At 33.1% G+C, this 18,975-nt stretch overlaps 1 protein-coding gene across 1 annotated transcript; it reads left to right on the top strand.

Moving 5' to 3' along the window:
- Positions 1-2,205: 2,205 nt before the first annotated feature.
- On the top strand, positions 2,206-3,523 carry LOC108538570 (RNA-binding protein 48-like). Its single transcript, XM_017886733.1, is given in 4 exon segments — positions 2,206-2,319; positions 2,321-2,629; positions 2,631-2,673; positions 2,841-3,523. Coding segments are annotated over 4 exon segments (1,146 nt in total). The 3' UTR covers positions 3,521-3,523.
- Positions 3,524-18,975: the final 15,452 nt, after the last annotated feature.

Raw genomic sequence — 18,975 nt, 5'->3', positions numbered from 1 at the left:
TTTTTTTCCCTGAGGCTTCCTCTTGACCCATGTGTTAGTTAGAAGTATGTTACTTAAAGTCCAAATATTGGTGGTGGTTTAGCTATTTCTGTTCATCATGTCTAATTTAATTTGGTTATTAGCTGTGAACATACTTTGTATACTTTTAATTCCTTTAAATTTTAGATTTGTTTTATGATTCAGAATAAGCTGTATCTTGGTAAAAGTTCTCTGTTTTAAAGAATATTATGTATTTTTGTTTTTGTTGGGTATAGTGATCTATAAATGTTATTACTTCAGTTTGTTGACAGTATTGTTTAAGTCTTCTACATGCTTAGCAATTTTCTGTACACTTTGTTCTATCCATTACTGATAGTGAGATTAAAATATCAAAGTCTTCAACTAGAATTGTGCATTTTTCCAATTCTTTCAGTTCTTTTTTGTTTGTTTGTTTGTTTGAGATGGAGCCTCACTGTCACCCAGGCTGGAGTGCAATGGTGCAATCGTGGCTCACTGCAATCTCCACCTCCCGGGTTCAAACAATTCTCTTGCCTCAGCTTCCAGAATAACTGGAACTACAGGTGTGCACCACCACACCCAGCTAATTTTTGTATTTTTAGTAGAGATGGGGTTTCACCATGTTGGCCTGGCTGGTCTCAAACCCTGACCTCAGGTGATGCACCCTCCTTGGCCTCCCAAAGTGCTGGGATTTCAGTTCTTTTTTATAAATATATTTTGAAACTCTGTTTTTCAGTGCAAAATGCTTAAAATTGTCACATCTTGGAAAATCGATCCCTTTTTCATCATATAATAACCCTATTTATCTCTGATAATATTCTTTGTTCTGAAGTTTATCTGATATTAACATAGCTACTTAAGTTTTCTTTTAGTCAAGGTTTGTATGGTGACTTAGTCTGCCCAGACTGCCATAACAAAATATCAGAGACTTGATGGATAAAGCACAGAAATTTATTTTCTCGTAGTTCTGGAGGCCAGAAATCTGATATGTTGGCAAGCTTGAGTTCTGAGGAGAGCCCTCTTCCTGGCTTACAGATGACAATTTTCTCGCGGTGTGTTTGCATTGCCTTTCCATGCTCACGTGCATGGAAAAGGAGAAAGAGATCTCTCTCCCTCTTCCTGTATGTCCACCAATCCCACAGGATTAGGACCCTATCCTTATGGCCTCACTTGATCTTATTTACCTGTTAACAGTCCTATCTCCAAATACAGTAATATTGGGAATTAGGGTCTCAACATACATAATTTTGAGGGACACAATTCAGGTGTAACACATACAATATCTTTTGCCTTTCATTTTGCTTGCATCCTTTCCTTAACTTCATATTTGAAAAAGGTTTCTTATAGATAGCAGATAGTGTAATTTGTTTTTTTTAATTCAATCTAACAATTTCCATCTTTTAATTGGTGTACTTAGGTCATTCACATTTAACATCATTATTGATATGGTTGGTTAAAATTTACCATTGTGACAGCCGTTTTCTATTTGTTCCTTGTGTTCTTTTAAAATATTGCTCTCCTTTTTTCTTTTCTTTTTTTTTTTAGATTAATTGGTCAATACTTTTACTGCCTCTTATTACCTATGTTGACTTCATTATTTTTAAGAAAATTTTGTGGTTGATTTAGGGCTTACAAAATACATATTTAATTAATCATAGTCTACATTTAAATAATATTTACACTGTTTCACACAAAAATATCCAAAGAAATGTTAAATCTTAGGAGGCTGAGGCACAAAAATCACTTGAACCCAGGAGGCAGAGGTTGCAGTGAGTTGAGGTTGCGCCACTGCACTCCAGTCTTGGTGACAGAGTGAGACCCTGTCTCAAAAAAAAAAAAAAAAAAGAAAGAAAGAAATGTTAAATCTTTCTTACAGAGTATGCCTCATGCAGTAAAGGCCCTTGGTATCTGTCTGAAAAAATATATATACACGACACACATATTTTTTCCAGCATTTTATAAATGTCACTTCATTGCCTTCTAGCTTGCTGCTTTTCTGAAAAGAAAATCATGTATTTAAATAGTATATGGAACAATGTGCCAAAAACTGAGTATTTAGTTGATGATGTATGAATACTGGCTCACTTTATGGAGAAAATAAAACTGGATTTCTATCTCGTGCCGTACAAAAAGGTACACTTCAAAAAAAGTTATCATTGTGAAAGATAAGTCTTTAAAGTTAACAGAGGGAGGATCAAAGCAGGCAAGATGGCGTCGAGCAGCGGGGAGCTAGGGAATTTATTTGACCACCAGGTCTGGAGGGCAGCATGCAATACGTGGGCCAAATACGGGGAGGGAGGATGGCCTGGTGCTGTCAAAGTATAATACAATCAATTTGGAATCTCAGTACTTATTAATACAAGGAGGTCCTGCTGTGGGAGCCATGAAGGAAATAGTTGAGCGATTCACTTTGTATGGTGCAAATGAACAGTACAATGCTCTAGATGAATACCCACCAGAAGACTTTACTGAAGTTTATCTTATTAAATTTATAAACTTAAAAAGTGCAAGGAGAGCCAAGAGAAAAATGGATGAACAGAGTTTTCTCAGTGGATTGCTTCATGTGTGCTATGCTCCAGAATTTGTAACAGTTGAAGAAACTAGAAAAAAAAAAAAAAAAAAAAAAAAACCCAGAAGTGCAGAAGGCATATGTAGTAAGAACTACTGAAAATAAAGGTTTTAAGCCACGTGAATATATTCCCTTTCTCAAGGAATAAATGTTTTGGAGTAGAATTGTTAACATTTTTAAGTGATTGTTTAAATTATATGATTCTGAATGATGAAAACAATAAATAAGTCACTTCTGTTTTCCTTTCCCTCACCTTTTAAATTGTAATATAAAGACCATTACATGACAAAGAAATTGGTGACAGAGCATAAAGACACAGAGAATTTTAGACAAGACTTCCACTCAGAGATGTCTGGATTTTGTACAGCTGCTGTGAACACGTCTGTGGGGAACTCAAATCCTTATCTTCCATATTCCCGTGAATTGCCTTTATGTTATTTCTCCTCAAAATGTATGTGTTCATCCAGGGGGCATGTTGACAGAGCATCAAACTCCTCTAAGGATGGTAGAAACCATGGTAAAACAATGGGGCATTATAACCACAATGACTCTTTGCAGAAAACACAAATAAACACTTTTAAAAACTCAGTGGCCTACCCTGGTGCACAAAAGGCTATTACTCCTTCAGAGGCAGTTGACAGATTTATGCCTAGGATAACACAACTGCAGGAGCACAAAAGAAGAAGAGAAGACGATCATAAACTTGGAGCTTTTCTTGAAACAAGCTCCAGTAGTAATGAGGTTATGACTGGACCTCTGTTACCAGATGTATCTAAAGTGGATATGCACGATGACTCATTGAATACAGCAACGAATTTAATTTGGAATAAACTTAAACAGGTAATTTCATCTGCCAAAGCCTCCACGGGACAAGCCGGAAGATGTACCTGCAAGTCATCCATTAAAACAAAGAAGAAGAATACACAGTGCCAGCAGCAAATTAGTATTTTCTAAAAAAAAAAAAAAAAAAAAAAAAAACACTTTTTATAAAAAAATTTTAGCCTGTTCCATTTTTAATTAGTCAGTAGATTTACTGCTGGTATTTTTTAATGCACTGCACTTTGGTAATTCATTCAAGTACTTGTCTTAAAGCATTTCTTCATTTTTTGATCCATATTTAGATTACAGAAACTATTCTTGTCATTATAACATTATTTCTCATCTATGCTAATTATATGTATTAATTAAAGCAAATATGGAAGCTTTACAATATAAATCAAGATAGGCAACCAGGAAAATTAATAAAATAATAATAATAATAATAAAGTTAACAGGTTAATAAATGTTAACAAAGATGAATTGCTCATAGATTCTATAACATCTAATACAGGCTTTCTGTCAACAAAAGGACACAATGAACAAAGTTGAGAAGCCAATTTATTATTTCCAGAAATTATTTGCAATATCTAAAACCACAAATGTCTAATATCAGAATATACAAAGAATTCTTGCTAATCTATAATACAATGACAGCAAATCAAAACAGGAAAAAATGAGCAAAAGTTGTGAACCATTATTTCACAGAAGTGAAGACTCAAAAGAAGGTTATTATGAAAAAGACGTATTAATTTGCAATTATTCCAGTGGCAACGATGCAAAAGTTATATAATGCAAGTGCTGCCTGAGAATTAGTGATGTGAAAAATTGTAGACATTACTCTTGGGAGTTTAAATTGGCCCAGGTATTCTGAAGAGTAATGTGAAAGCATTAAATTAAAGTAAAATAAACATAGATATATGTTATGACCAGATATAGTCATATCCTGGATGTATATTCTAGAGCAATTCTTGTACCAGTATGAGAGAAAATACACAAATGTTCATTATGGTGCTGTCTTTAGTAACAGTGATTTGGATGCAACCAAGGTGTTCATCATTGGAAGGAAGGGACAAAATGTAGTGTATTAACACTATGTAAACTGCATAGCAGTTAGTGAAAAACAGACCAACTCTAAACACAGGATGTGAATAGACCTTTGAAACATGGTGCTGAGTGGAAAAAAAATAATTTAAAAATAACAGCATTGTGTAAAGTTATATGTGCATAAAACAAAAGCACATGCAAATAAATTATAGATATCCAATGTGTCAGAATTATTACTTCTGTTGGGAGAGAAATATAAGTGGAGAGAGGTTAAACAATAAGAAATGCAGGAAAGAAAAAAGGATGGATTGAAGAAAGGCTGAACAAGAGAGGTGCCCTGATAAACACTTAATAACAGGGTTCTAGAAAATTGGGATTATGATTAATCCCACATTTCATCTCGAGAATAAAATAGGTGAAGTGATAAATGTTTAAATAGGTATGTAAATGAATGACAGATAAATTAATAAATATATTGGTAGGTAGGTGGATAGATAGATGAAAACAGCGGGAAGAGAGAAGAGGGAGATATGGTAGGTAGATGGATATATGAGGGATAGAAGATGGATAGATACATATATAGAGAGAGATAGATGATAGGTAGATAGATCAGACATAAAGACAAGTAGATATAAAGCACACAACATATTCCTTGTAATTATCTAATGCCCAAATAAAAGGAAGAATGGAAAAGTTTGACGAACTGTAGCATTTCTTACAATGTAATGGAAAATTTATTTTAAATATATATTTATTTAGAAAACTATTGGCAAATTTCTCCTCCAAAGACCCAGGAATATGTGTGTCCAATAAGAAGGCAAAGTTTGACTTTTATACATTTCCTGTATTTGACCCTATATTCAACAGAGAAACTCTATAGAGCAACTGGCGACAGCTTTTATCTATAAATTGCTAGCATAAACTCCTGAGACGAATGCCAGTGTATTTAAGAACGGTTTGGCAATGTGTATTTTTTAAACATAGAAAAATAATAAATAATCTAATACCTTGAATCTATGTATGTTATCTCATATGATACCTTAAATATCCCACTGGACTAGAAAGGCTGTATTTTTTCTTTATGAATACACTGTGTGTAACCAATTGATTTGTTGATATGAAGATAGATCACTGTGATATTTATAAGAAATGACTTTGCGTTTTAATACTTTATTATTCTTTACCTTTGTCATGTTGTACATATATATAATTATCAAATATAAGCACTATTGTCTTTATTATTCTTTACCTTTGTCATGTTGTACATATATATAATTATCAAATATAAGCACTATGAGTACCTTATAAATTTTCATCATGTTTGTATATAATTTTATTTATAAGGATGATGTGGAAAATCCAAATTCACAAATCAAATTCCTTTTATTCTTAATTCCAAAGTCCCAAGTTGACCAAAAGTGTTCTTGGAATAGTCTGGTGAGATTATTTTAACAGTGACTGTTCCAATTAATGCTATTTGTATGTTCTTTCAATGTATTTTGTTCCTATCTCTTCTGTGGTGGAAAAAAAGCAAAAAACAAAACAGAATGATCCAATTTGAGCTGCATGCCTGTTTTTCTAAATGAGATTATTCAGTGGTTTAGTTAATCTTGAGTTGCCACAGGGCCTCAAATAGAATGAGGTAATATATTCTATCCTCACTAGCTCAGCCTCTTTTATTTTATTTTTTTAAAAGAAAAAAGATTTATGTTGTGAGAGAGGCAGAGGGTGTTGGATGATAACCATGAAGTATTAGGATCACAGGGGAGACAGCCTGTCTATATGTGTGAATGTGAAATCCTATCTGTACAGGTCACTGCCAGCATTGAAGGAGACAGGGGCACGGAGCTTGTCCAGGAACTTCACTTTTTACTCCATCCAAGTGGAGAAAAAAGGAGTAGCCATTATGACCAATGCTACACATGAAATCTTTGGCATTTTATGGATCTTTCTCCCGTGTGGAGGCACTTTTCTGGACCAGCTGACAGGTTTTCAATAGTCATGTCACTTCCCTTCTAATCTCTTTCAAACTGTTAAGACACAGCCAGCATCCTGCCTCCTATCATCCTCCCACCCCCTTCCCATACCTTTATTCTTGATGAAAGCTACTCTAAGGCTGTCCCTAGTCAAGGGACAGTGCTTTCAGGGAAAACACATTGGACTGTATATGCATTTGATCAAAAACATTTGAAATGTGCACAAAAGCAGCCAAGTCAGAAAAAGAAAAGGACAGCTGCATAAAGATGTCATAGCTATAAAAGAGCTGGTTGTAAAAGCTCTGGCTAACCAAATGGCTAAGCTAAACAAAGCACAATTAAGGCTATCCTGTCCGTTTTTCCCATTCCATTCTCTCTATCTGTGCATATTAAACTCACTAATTAGTGCTCCATTGTTTTTCTAAATTCTAATTTCATTTCTATTTTCTTATGGTCCTGCTTTCATGTTTGCTAACATATGAAAAACACATCTTTGTAGTTATTCTACTCTCCAATATATTTTACCCACTCTTCTTCTAAAGGTGTGCATTTTACTAGGAATAAATATAGGAAAAATTGAATGTCTTAATGATTGACATTTTTATAAACTCGAAATTAAATATAAGCCTATGATGCTAAGGCAGCATTGTTCAACATTTTCCAGGATTATAAGAAGCAAACCAAACAAAACAAGGAAAGCTTAGCTAATTTGTCCATGAAATACCCTAAGGTTTTGTTAGATTTCCTATGAGTATGTTCTGATCACTGATACACTCAGGAGAAAGTGACATTGGGTTATGTAGCCTGTCAGCTCCAGAGCAACTGGAAAAACAAAGGTCTGAGTAGAATATCCACAATCAAATAAGATAAAATTTAACAAGGCAAATACCACCAGTATACAAAGTAAGATGTGATACAATAAGATAATACAAACATCCATCAACAAGGAAAATCCCTGTACCTCGTATGATGCCAAACAAAAGCACAACAGCAGCTATGTGGAATTACCTTGAGATTCAGTCTCAAAGGTAATTGACAAATTATCTGAGTCTCAAAAGTAAGTCTCAAATTGACAAATCCAGTCAATTTGTCCTCTAAATTCAAAGTAATGTTAGACCCTTTATCCTCTGGGCAAAAACCAATTCTGACTGACTGGCCTTAAGCCTCTATGAGACTAAAGAGATGATTGATAGAAGAATGGGTTTGGAACGGTCTGCAGAGGAATTCCTCTAAAAGGGAAATTCATTAGGCTAGGATCATCTCCAATCTTGAAATTAGAGAAACTAGAGGGCATATAGTTTCCATGACATTTGGAGATAAAGCATAACTGTAAAAATACTGGGAATAAAATAGTAATATATCTATTTGTCAATCTATCAGCTATCACTAAAATGACTGCTAATTGAGACATTTTATTTAGAAAATACTAAATTAGTGGAAAAAATAGCTCAAAAGCATAAAATAACATGACTTTTATTTTGTGATGTTATGCCTATCATTAGCTCATATTAAGAGTTAAAAGAGACACGTTCATGTGAACAGATATGTTACTATTCTTCTACCATTTTTATTCATGAATATTTTATGATCTGTTCAGTAACACAACATGCAAAATAAACATCTGTAATTATTTTTCTGTAGTTTTCATTATTCTTTTAAATATATATTAATGGACACTCTAACCAAGTGAATTGTGAAAATATGTTAATATAAATGTTCACATAGTTCTTTTGTATACTTGATAATGTTGATTCTCCTTTTTTAGTCAATGTTTTATAGACACTTTTATTTGCCTTTTCAGAGTGTATATTATATAAATGAGCTCTTCTACATTTTATTTTCATTCATTAAGTATAAAATAGCTTGACAATGGTTAATTACCATAAATATAAAAATATTTTTGTTTCTAACAGTTTGATTAGAAAATGAATCTTTTTTTGTAATCGAGGAGAAACTGCATCAATATTTTCATAATGTTTAATGAAGTCTACAATTAAAATCTAGAAATACTTGGATTATATAAATTGTTCAAGGAATTAGGTATTTGGATTAATCACTTGTAACTTAAAATATTTTATTAAAATATTAAAATCACAGTTGCATTTTCTTCTACTTGAGGAAGCATACTCCAGTAATTGCAGCTGACTATTTTTTCAAATTGTAGCTGTTTTAAAATTCCCTTTGGAGTCGTGATCTTAAAGTGCCACAGGCTTATCATTTGTCACATTTTACAATCTTACTTAAGAATATGAGGCTGAGTGCGTACTGACCCCTGAACAACATACCAAAAATCTCTTTGGTATTCTTTCATTTTTCCAAAATTGTTCCTCTTTCATAAAGAGGAAAGTGTCTGTGTATGTATCCATATATATTAACATATGCATAGTCATCTTTATCCATATTTACAGACAAAAATTGTTTCTATTCTTGTTACTTCATTTTTAGTTTAGAAAACAAAGAATTCACTTTTAGATATATTTTAATTGCATGTTGTATCTCCTAATCTCTTTTATACCTTCTAATACTCATACTAATAATCAGATCATTCCTAATTATGCACTAGTGGTCTAATTCTTAGCACTCACTATAACAGACTTTATAGGCACCAGTTGCTTTCATTCCAGACCCATAAAATATTTTCAGTGAATTAATATTAATTAAATTAATGGAACAAAACATCTCATTATTCATTGTAGAATCTAAATACTGCATGGTTAAAAATTGCTGTCCAGTCTTCACTGATGGTTACTTCTCTGATTAATACAGGCCTGATTAAGTAATCACACTTTTTGAATTTTTTCATTCTTTTGTAATCTATATTTTGAAGTATTTGTGGCTTAAACTGTTGAGCTTAATTATTCAATTTTATTTAACGATCTGACTTGCTTTCAATCAAATTGAAAAAAATTGTGAATACATATACTTACATTTCTATAAGTTCCATTATGCTATTCATAATTTTTATTTTTGATCACTTCTTACGCATTTCGTTAACAAGGAAAATAATCCTCTTGTATTCACTATTCAAGTGACAATTAAATTCTTTAACAGCTTGCTAAACAGCACTAAGGGATGAAAGTCAGAACTATGTTGCAAAACTTCTGAATTCTAGGCAAATACTTGGCAGACCTGTTGTTCCTACCCAATGGGCACCTTCGATAGGTATCAACAAGCATTTGCCACAGTCTCCACTGAGCACGTACTCTGCCTATGAATCTGTCTCCATGCTTTGCTGCAGAAAGCCACAATCAACTGAAAGCAACTGGTATGTAAGATAAAACTCAATGGTCATCCAAGACAACATATTACAATTTCTGTGATGTGACCTCTTCCTAGCTTTACAAAAGTATCTATTTTAACATATTTCCACATTTGTTTCCACTATACCGTTTGATGGTTTTCTATCAGCCCACCTCATTTTCAATACTCCATTGTAAAAATGGAATATTACTTACAAAGCCTTTAAAGGTAAAGTAGGGCATTTATTACATTTCTTTATTAATAAGTCAGCCATTTGTTTATCTCACCAACTACACAATGAGATTTGAAAATATGGATAATATTCTATTCACCTTTCAATCATAGGCCAAGAAATTAACAACAGGAGTGCAGGAGGCACATATTAGAGAACTAGTCAATAAATTAATAAGTTAATGACTCAGTGACACCTAATTCTCTTACATTTAGATGGGGCACAAGATGTATAATTTCCTATTAATTAAATTATGATAACTTGAACTGTGCTTGGTTAATCAATTGCATATTAATACATTATAATATAACTATTATAAAATAATAATGTATACATAAATACTTGTATCCTTTGTTACTAAGAAAAAAGTTGTTATATTTTTATTACAAAAGTAATAAATGAAATTTCGTAGCAGTTCAAACTAGCAAAAGGTAAATGCAAAAGTCAACATTCTCCACTACTGTCTTACTCTGCCTAAAGTAACCATCATTAACATTTTGGTATGTATGATTCAATGCATACATAATATCTTCTTGTTCATCTTACTGTTTTAAAATACAGTATAAATTTTTTATTATATTGTACTTCTATTTCCAGAGAGCAAATACATCTAGAGAATTTTCCTTCTTTTTACTGGCTACCCTATGAAGAAGTACCACAATGACCTCAATCAATATACAACTGAATATTTTGGTAGGTTATCTTAAGTTATCTTATATTGTTTTGTTATTATTACAAATAAAGCTTCAATGATACATTTAAATTTTTCTATTTCTTCTAAAGAGATCCTTAGAAGTGAATTTGATTCACCAAAGTTGACATGCATACTAATATTTTGATAATTACTGACAGATCATGGCAATTTATACTCCCACTAAAACTTGATGACTTTAGTTCTGAAACTCTGACCTTTCCTGAATGCATCAATATTTTTGTGTGTAGAGGGCATTTTTAAGTTACTAAGCATTTATCTTATAATGGTTTTAGGTTTACAGAATTACTATAAAGATAGTGCAGAGATCTACCATATACCCCACACCCAGTATTTTCTGATATTAACTTCTTACATTAGTATTGTACATTTTTTACAATTAATGAACCAATATTAATACATTCTTATTACCTAAAGTCCTCTTCGTAAAATTTCCTTAGTTTTCTTTTCTTTTCTATTCTTTTCTAATTTGTTCTTTCTAGTCTGGAATACTACAAGGCATTTAGTCATCCTATTTCCTTAGGCTTCTCTTGGCTGTAAGAACTGTTCAGACTTTCCTTGTCATGAGTCCACACTGATATAAATAAATGATTGAATAAACAATAAATAGAGATGAATAGTCAAATCTCCTATACAGAAAAATTCCAAATACTCTATGTAGATAAGTTGACCTCAGATAGGGGGAGTATAACTCCTTACACCTCCAGCATGGGTTGTGCACAGAAACCTTCTTTCAAAAAGTATTATGAAAAGGGAGAAAGCAAAAGAGTAACTTTACAATGGATAAATCTGACAGATGCTACCTCAAACTATGTGATCAGTTAATTATGCAAACAGTGATACATTATATTGATAGTGCAGTCTTCATATGATATGATGAAGATGGCACTTTACTTCTGTAGACTCCCTTTCCCAAAAACCCATCATAATCATGAGAAAAATATCAGAAAATTACAATTGAGGATCATTCTATAAAATACCTCACCTATAATTCTCAAACTGTTAAGTTTTTAAATGCTTACAAATCTGATTAATTTTTAAAAAATAGTGCTGTTTCACTAATTCTATTTCTTAAAGTGCATAAGATCTGGAAATTGAATTACTAATTCCCAAGTATATTGCGCATCTTAGGACTGAAAACCAGTTCAGTGCATGAATGAATCAGCTGTTCCTTAGTCCTTGTTAAATACACTAATCTAATAATTTGAATTTGTTATGTTTCCTTTTTCATGTCCTACTTAAGCATTTCTAGACTCTTGAAGAAACACAGTGTGTGGGGAGGTAGGAGATGCTCTGCATTGTAATATTGTAAATTTGATTGCCTTTGAATAGTGGCTGTGATGTTTGGAACACTTTTTTTGTAAACTTCATAATTTTTATATCTATTTGGATATTTACGGACTGTTCTAAGTACCAGAATGCAAAATACTTTGCTTAAAATCATGCACACACATTACAAAATCCCATAAACAATGTTCTTTTTTCTTCAGTTTTAAGCATAAAAGACACAAACAATATCACATATGGGGGAGCAAATGGAAAGAGCATTTGCCAATGCCTGGGGTGTTTGGCAATATTAATGCTTAGTGCAATCTTTTGAAGAATTCCAAAGCGTGCGGCAAACTGTTCCCATGCACGTGTTACAGCCAGGGACACAGCTGTACTGTAATGATGGGTCACTTGGAGTATATGTAACACTGCACTAAAATCTGGAAAGACTGGATTATCCTCCATACTCTTCTGATTTGCTAAGCAACTTGCATTCTTCCTTTATATCTTCACTCAAATATCCCCTTATTAAAAGGAGTGTAATAAGATTAGTAAAATCTATTCTGCAAAGTGCTTGGAGATCCTGAGAAGCAAGCTTCGGGTAAATACTAAGTGTATTGTGACTAAAATCACCAATAATTTCCCTAATAATTTTCACAAATTCTCTTTGGCATAAACCTCATACCACACTTCCTACTAGCATAAACATAAAACAATATTTTTTTCTTGAAAAAATACAAGTATTCGGGATTTGGCATTACCATTTAATGTTTGCTATTTGTGTTTTTGCATGTGTATGTGTTTTCCCTGAGCACTTTTTGTCTATTTTTTAACCTTTCTGAATGCCATGGAAAATATGTAACAGTGAAAACGGCACAACTTTTCTAGGTAAATGAAAACTTGTCATATAAAATAATGTAAAAATGAAAAGCTTATTTCAATTCTCTTCAGGAAGAATATTATAAAAATTGTACCAGTAGTTAGATACATATGATATGGGTCATATCTGTCTCAGATATGGAGAAATTTGACTAAAATGAAAAATGTTAGGAAATGTTAGGAAAGCATATCCAGCTATATATTAAACAAATTTGGTTTAGAAAATCATGCATGAATGGAGAAGTCAGTTATTAATATTATTTAAAAACCAGAGGCATATTAGCACATTAGTAAGAATGAGATAAATTGGCAATAAATTGTGCAATAAATTTCTTTATTGCAGATATCTATGGCTAGCATGACTATTTCATTTGCGTATACTAAATGACATTTCATTAATCCTTGGATTTTTATATATGAACACTACTAACCTACTAACCTTCCATAGACTGATATGAACACTGATATTTTATACCTCAGTACAGTCTCATGTTATCACAAGTTAATGTCTAGTAATATAATGAAAAATTTATCTAATGTCACGAGCAAACTCTTCTTAAAATTACTATTTGTATGAATACAATGCAGCCCTGTAAAGAAAATCCATCAGCCAACATCAACAGTCAAGAACTCACTGAATACATAACGATCTTTTTAAATGTTATGAATTCAAGCTTGAACTCTGTACTAACTTTTACGTGTTCATGAGAACATGCCGGGCTTTTTCATAAAACATATCCTAAAGAACTCTGATTGTCCCTTTGGCAGTTTCCAAGAGTTGCAGGTGGCTAACTTTCACTAGAACTTAATTGAAAATCTACTTGTTGATTAAGCATTGTATGAAACACACGCACATACACACAAAACAAACAAATATAAAATGTTTAAACACGCTGCAGAGAGGAATTTTAAGGGAAAAAAGGTGTTTCAAACATTTTCAAGAGTTAAAAATTATCTGGTTTAACCTGATGAAAACCTCGTTAATGGTTTTATAGTTGCAGTAAAAATATATCCTACATAGCTGCTTCTCTTTTTTTCCTTTTCAGTTTGAGGAAAGGCCAAAGAAAACCTAGAAGCAGGGAACTAATTATAAGACTTTATTTTTATTTTCTCTTTCTCCAGTTTTTGGATAGAATTTAGAAAGAGAGATACTAGAAAATGAAAGCCACGGGCTTCTCAGAAACTTAAAGAGTGTTCATCATTTAAATTGAGTGTAAAGTAAGTGGCAGACATTGTTTTAAGGAGACAAGAAATGTAGAATATATCCAGTTCTTAGACTAGTTGACAATATAAAGGCATTGATGTGAAGTCTAGAAGACTTTATGCCAATTCACCATGAAATTGGAGAAGCTTCTGCAAGTCTTCTTCACACCATTCCCACAGTACATTTTCAATTTGGAATGATTTGGGATATATAAAAAAATTCATTAATCTATTACTCTTAAGTCCATATGTCTCACATTGAGTAGTTTAAGAACACCCAGAGGGTCTTGAAATTGTCCCCATGGCATAGCAATTAAAGGCAGTAAGGCATGCATCTTTTTTTTAGGAAGTTTTATTTTCAGAGCAGTTTAAATTTCCAGATAAAATGCATAGAGAGCACAAAGAGCTGCTCAAGAATTGCCTCCACCCCCCCCCACAGAGTTTCCCTCATTATCATTAATGTTTTGCATGAATGTAGCACATCTGTTACAACTGATAAACCAACTTTGATATATTATTATTAAGTAAAGTTCATAGTTTCCATTGGGGTTCACTCTTTTTGTTGTATGGTTGCGTGGGTTTTGACAAATGCATAATTCCATATATCCACCATTAGATTATCATATCAAGTAGTTTTGATTACCCCAAAATGCCCTATACTCTACCTGTTCACCCTTTCTCCACCTCTTCCTGAATCCCTAGCAATCCTTAATCTTTTCACTGTCTCTCTGGTTTTCCTTTTTTTAGAAAACCATGTTTTCTAGAAAATTGGTTGTGATCATACAGTGGGAAGCCTCTTCACATTGGCTTCTTTCACTTTGCAGTAAGCATTTAAGCTTCCTCTATGTCCTTTTGTGGTTCAGAAGCTCATTTTGTTTTATCCCTGCATAAAATTCTACTTTGTAAATGTACCATAATTTGTCTACTCATTCACTTACAGAATTACATCTTCTCTGCTTCCAAATAAGTGGTAATCAACAGTCAATATCCATGTGCATGTTTTTGTGTAGACCTAAGTTTTCAACTCCTTTGAGTAAATGTCAAGGAGCACAATTGCTGGATTATATGATAAAAGTGTGTTTGGTTTCGTAAGAAACTGACAAACTGTTTCCCAAAGTGATTATACCATTTTGCATTCTGACCAGCAATTCATGAAAATCTCTGGTGCTTTACATGCTCCTCAGCATTTGGTATTTTCAGTATTTTAGATTTTAACTATTTTAGAAGGTGCATAGGCATATCTCATATTGTTTTAATTTGCAATTATCCAAAGATAGAAGATGTTAAATATTTGCCATCTATCTCCTTTCTTAAGATGTCTAGATCATTTGCCTATTTTTAAATTGGGTTTTTCATTTTATTGTTGAGTTTTAAGAGTTCCCTGTATATTTCAGATACAACTCCTTAATCTGATATGCTTTTTTCCAATATTTTCTCCCAATCGTTGACTTGTGTTTTCATTCCCTTGGCAGTATCTTTCGCAGGACAGAACTTTCAGATTTTAGTGTAGTTAATCTTATCATTTTCTACTAAATTATCTTCTACAAATTATATGGTTTTACATTTTAGATTTAGGTATGTCATCTTTTGAGTTAATTTATTTGAAAGGTGTATAATGCTGTATCTAGATTCATTTTTTGGCATCTAAATGTCCAGTTGTTTCAGCAGCAGTTGTTTAAAAACACTGTCCTTTCTCCATTGATTGTTTTTACTTTATTATCAAATTTTGCTTGATTATATTTTTGTGAGTATATTTCTGAGCCCTTTATACATTTCCACTGATATATTTGTCTGTTGTTTTACCAGTGCCACACTGTCTTGATTGCTACAGCTTTATAGTAAATCTTGAAGTCAGGCGATGTTAACCTTCTGACTCTTTTTCTACTACAATTATGTGTTAGCTGTCTTGAGTCTTTTGCCTTTCTGTATAAACTTCAAAATGATTATTAAATGACTGTTCTTGTGATACCATAATGGGATAGAATAGTCTTTTCTCTCCTTAATGTCTATTTTCTCTGGGTCATGTCTGTTCTATTTGTTTATCTTGATCATTTTCTTTTAAGTTCTTACTTCCTTCAAATGGTGGTTTTTCTAGGTTGTCCATTTGTACTCGATAATAAAGCAATGAAAATACTTTGCTGGATCTATATGGGTGTGGCTTATTTGCTAGTGAGCATCTATAGTTCTGTGTGTACGTATGTGTAGGAGCTGAACTTTAATTTTTTCAGTGTCCCAAATAAGAGAACACTGAACATTTACTTTTGGACGTCAGACTTTCATACTAGGTCTCATCAAAGTGTTCATTAAATTTTTCAAAAGCATCTCTGTTTGTATTTGTTTTCATTAACTTTAGCTTCACTTTGGTTTTGCCTAAGGGGTAGTTGTAAGCAGATGTGGTTGTCACTTATTCTTCATATAGATTTTCCAATGATCTAATGTCTGTCTCATGCATCATTTCTACTTTTCTTCACACCTGATAGTTCTGATATTTGAAGGGTCTCTGTGTTCTTCAGAAGAGGCTACCTCCCTCCATGAGCATATGCATTGTAACTGGGCCATTTGCAGCTGCAGATTCCTCAGTCCTGCTCCACCACTAAGAACTCATCCATCCATGTTCTTTTCTTCAGATATTACCCTAAATCTCTCTAAAATTTTTGTTGTTGTGAATTTTGCTATTCTAGATATTTTCATATATCCTAAATTAATGTTCCCAAAGCCTAAACGTTTTAACCACTGCCCCTATCCATGGTTAGAATGTGTCTGAGAGGTGACTAAATGAAGCGAAATGTCATCGTACAATATATATGTCATAACTGCAGCTTACACAATACAGATAGAATGGTCCTGGTTTTACCAAGGGAAATGCTCTCTCACTGCTATTGCATTTTCTAGGATCCGATGGTTTGGTATAGGAGATTGTCCCTTCCTGCTATCACTCTATATGGACTGTAAAAAAATTAGCAAATATGTATGAGGGTATGCCACTCTTCTTCATTTCTCAATGGACTGCATGGTTAAGCCATGTGGTTTTTCTTAATGGTATTCTTACATTCTGTGTTGACATCTCTGGTTATCATGACCCACTGAATAAAATTTAGCCTATTTTGCTCAAATATCTTTCCCTTGTCTAAGATTTCAACATCATATTTTGTTACCCCAACATCAACTGCTTTTAAATCCTATTGTTTACCATTAGTTATTTAATATTTTACACTAACTCATTAACTAGAGCTAGTTTCTATTATGCTTATAGTAAACAAACATAGCATTGAAGTATTGTGCTTTGGGAAGAAATGTTATCTTCACTACTTGCAAGGATCCCTTTTTCTTCAATAACAACCTCAGGTTCAAATAACCTATGTTCCAGAGAATATTTTTCACCCACTCTTTGGTCAGTAAACAAGAAATTAAGGTTACATAATTTTTGGACACTGTGGGTACAGCCTCCAGAGTTACTTCAGGTTCTCAGTCATGCTAGCTTCTTTTTTTAAGAGGGTCTGTGTATGTATGTTTCATCCCACATGTCTGATATCCCTAGTAATATGTCAGTGCCTGGTGAGGTGAGATTTTCAGGAAAGCTTTTCAGATACTTAATCTCAATCAACAAATACTAGAATTTTAGAACTAAAGAGATGTTTAAGTCATCCCTTTGGTTTTTGTTAGGATATAGTGAGACTTTTTAAATTAGTCTACACATTCTTCTTGCATTTATTCATTACTTTCACAAGGATGTATTGAGCTTCTGCCATGTAAGCACTTTTTTAAGTTCTAGTGATCCAATGGAAAAAATCAAAGTCCCTGCTCTCTGAAGCTTATAGTCTTGTGATGCAGAAAGTAAATTGAAAACAATAAAAAATAATAAAATGTCTAGTTGTGTTATATGTTGTTAAAAAGTAAAATAAGGTAGTGTATTGAGAATGATGAGAGAAATTGTTAAAATGGTTGGTTAGTAAAGGAGATGTTTAAGAAAAATTTTAGATGGAATGAAAAGTGAACAGTATGTAGTTCTCTGGATCAAGAATGCCAAGCAAACAGCAGGAAGAGCAAAATTCTGAAGTGAGAACAAACTTGGTATTTGTGAGATGAGCATAAAGGTAATGGTAGCTTGAGCTGAGTGAGAATAAAAGTCACGAGATTATTGTGGTAAGAGACACATGAGAACATCATAGGCCAGATTGGATCTACTCTGAATGAGCTATTCCACTAATTAGAAGTGTATGCTCCAAGGGAATGACATATCTAGTTTATGGTTTGTTTTTTTCTTTTTTAAATCAACTTTTAAGTTCCAGAGTACAAGTGCAGGATGTACAGGTTTTCTACATAGGTAAATGTGTGCCATGGTAGCCTGCTGCGCAGATCAACCCAACGCCTAGGTATTAAGCCCAGCATCCATTAGCTATGTTTTCTGATGTTCTCCCTCCCTCCACACCCACTTCCACTCTTGTCCTCCATCTACAATTTTTCTCAAGGAAGTCAAATGGATTTTTATACGCTTAGGCATATGGATTTTTATCCATTTGACTGCCTTGAGCAAAATTGTATAGGTAGGTCAAGAGTGGAAGTAGCAAAATCATTAAAAGTTTTTCTTAGAACTACAAGAGAAATTATAGTGACTTGGACTAGGGTGCTAGAGCTCTGAAGATGATAAAAGTGGCCATATATGGAACATATTTTGAAGACAGCAATGATAGAAGTTATTGATACATTTTATATGGTTATAATAGAAGGAGAGGAAGCAAGGATGGTTTCTTTTGGCCAAGGCAGCAGGTGGTGCCACCATTTGCTAAAATGCAAAAGATTACAGGTGTAATAGATTTACCAGAGGAGTATAAAGAGTTCCAGCTTGGATGTGTTGGTTTTTTCTTAGCCATCTAAATGGACGTTTAGAATAGAAAATGAGCTATGTGAGTGAATCTGTAGTTCAAAGAAGTGGTCAGGGCTAGTGACACATTTGAAAGTCATAAACATATATATGATATAAAGACTTACCTCCATTAAAATCATGTGTATAAACAGAGAATTATAAAAGCCCAAT

This window comes from Rhinopithecus bieti, unplaced genomic scaffold (assembly GCF_001698545.2).
Source record: "Rhinopithecus bieti isolate Rb0 unplaced genomic scaffold, ASM169854v2 scaffold_14665, whole genome shotgun sequence".
Lineage (NCBI taxonomy): Eukaryota > Metazoa > Chordata > Mammalia > Primates > Cercopithecidae > Rhinopithecus > Rhinopithecus bieti.
This window is presented reverse-complemented; position numbering and strand designations above follow the sequence as displayed.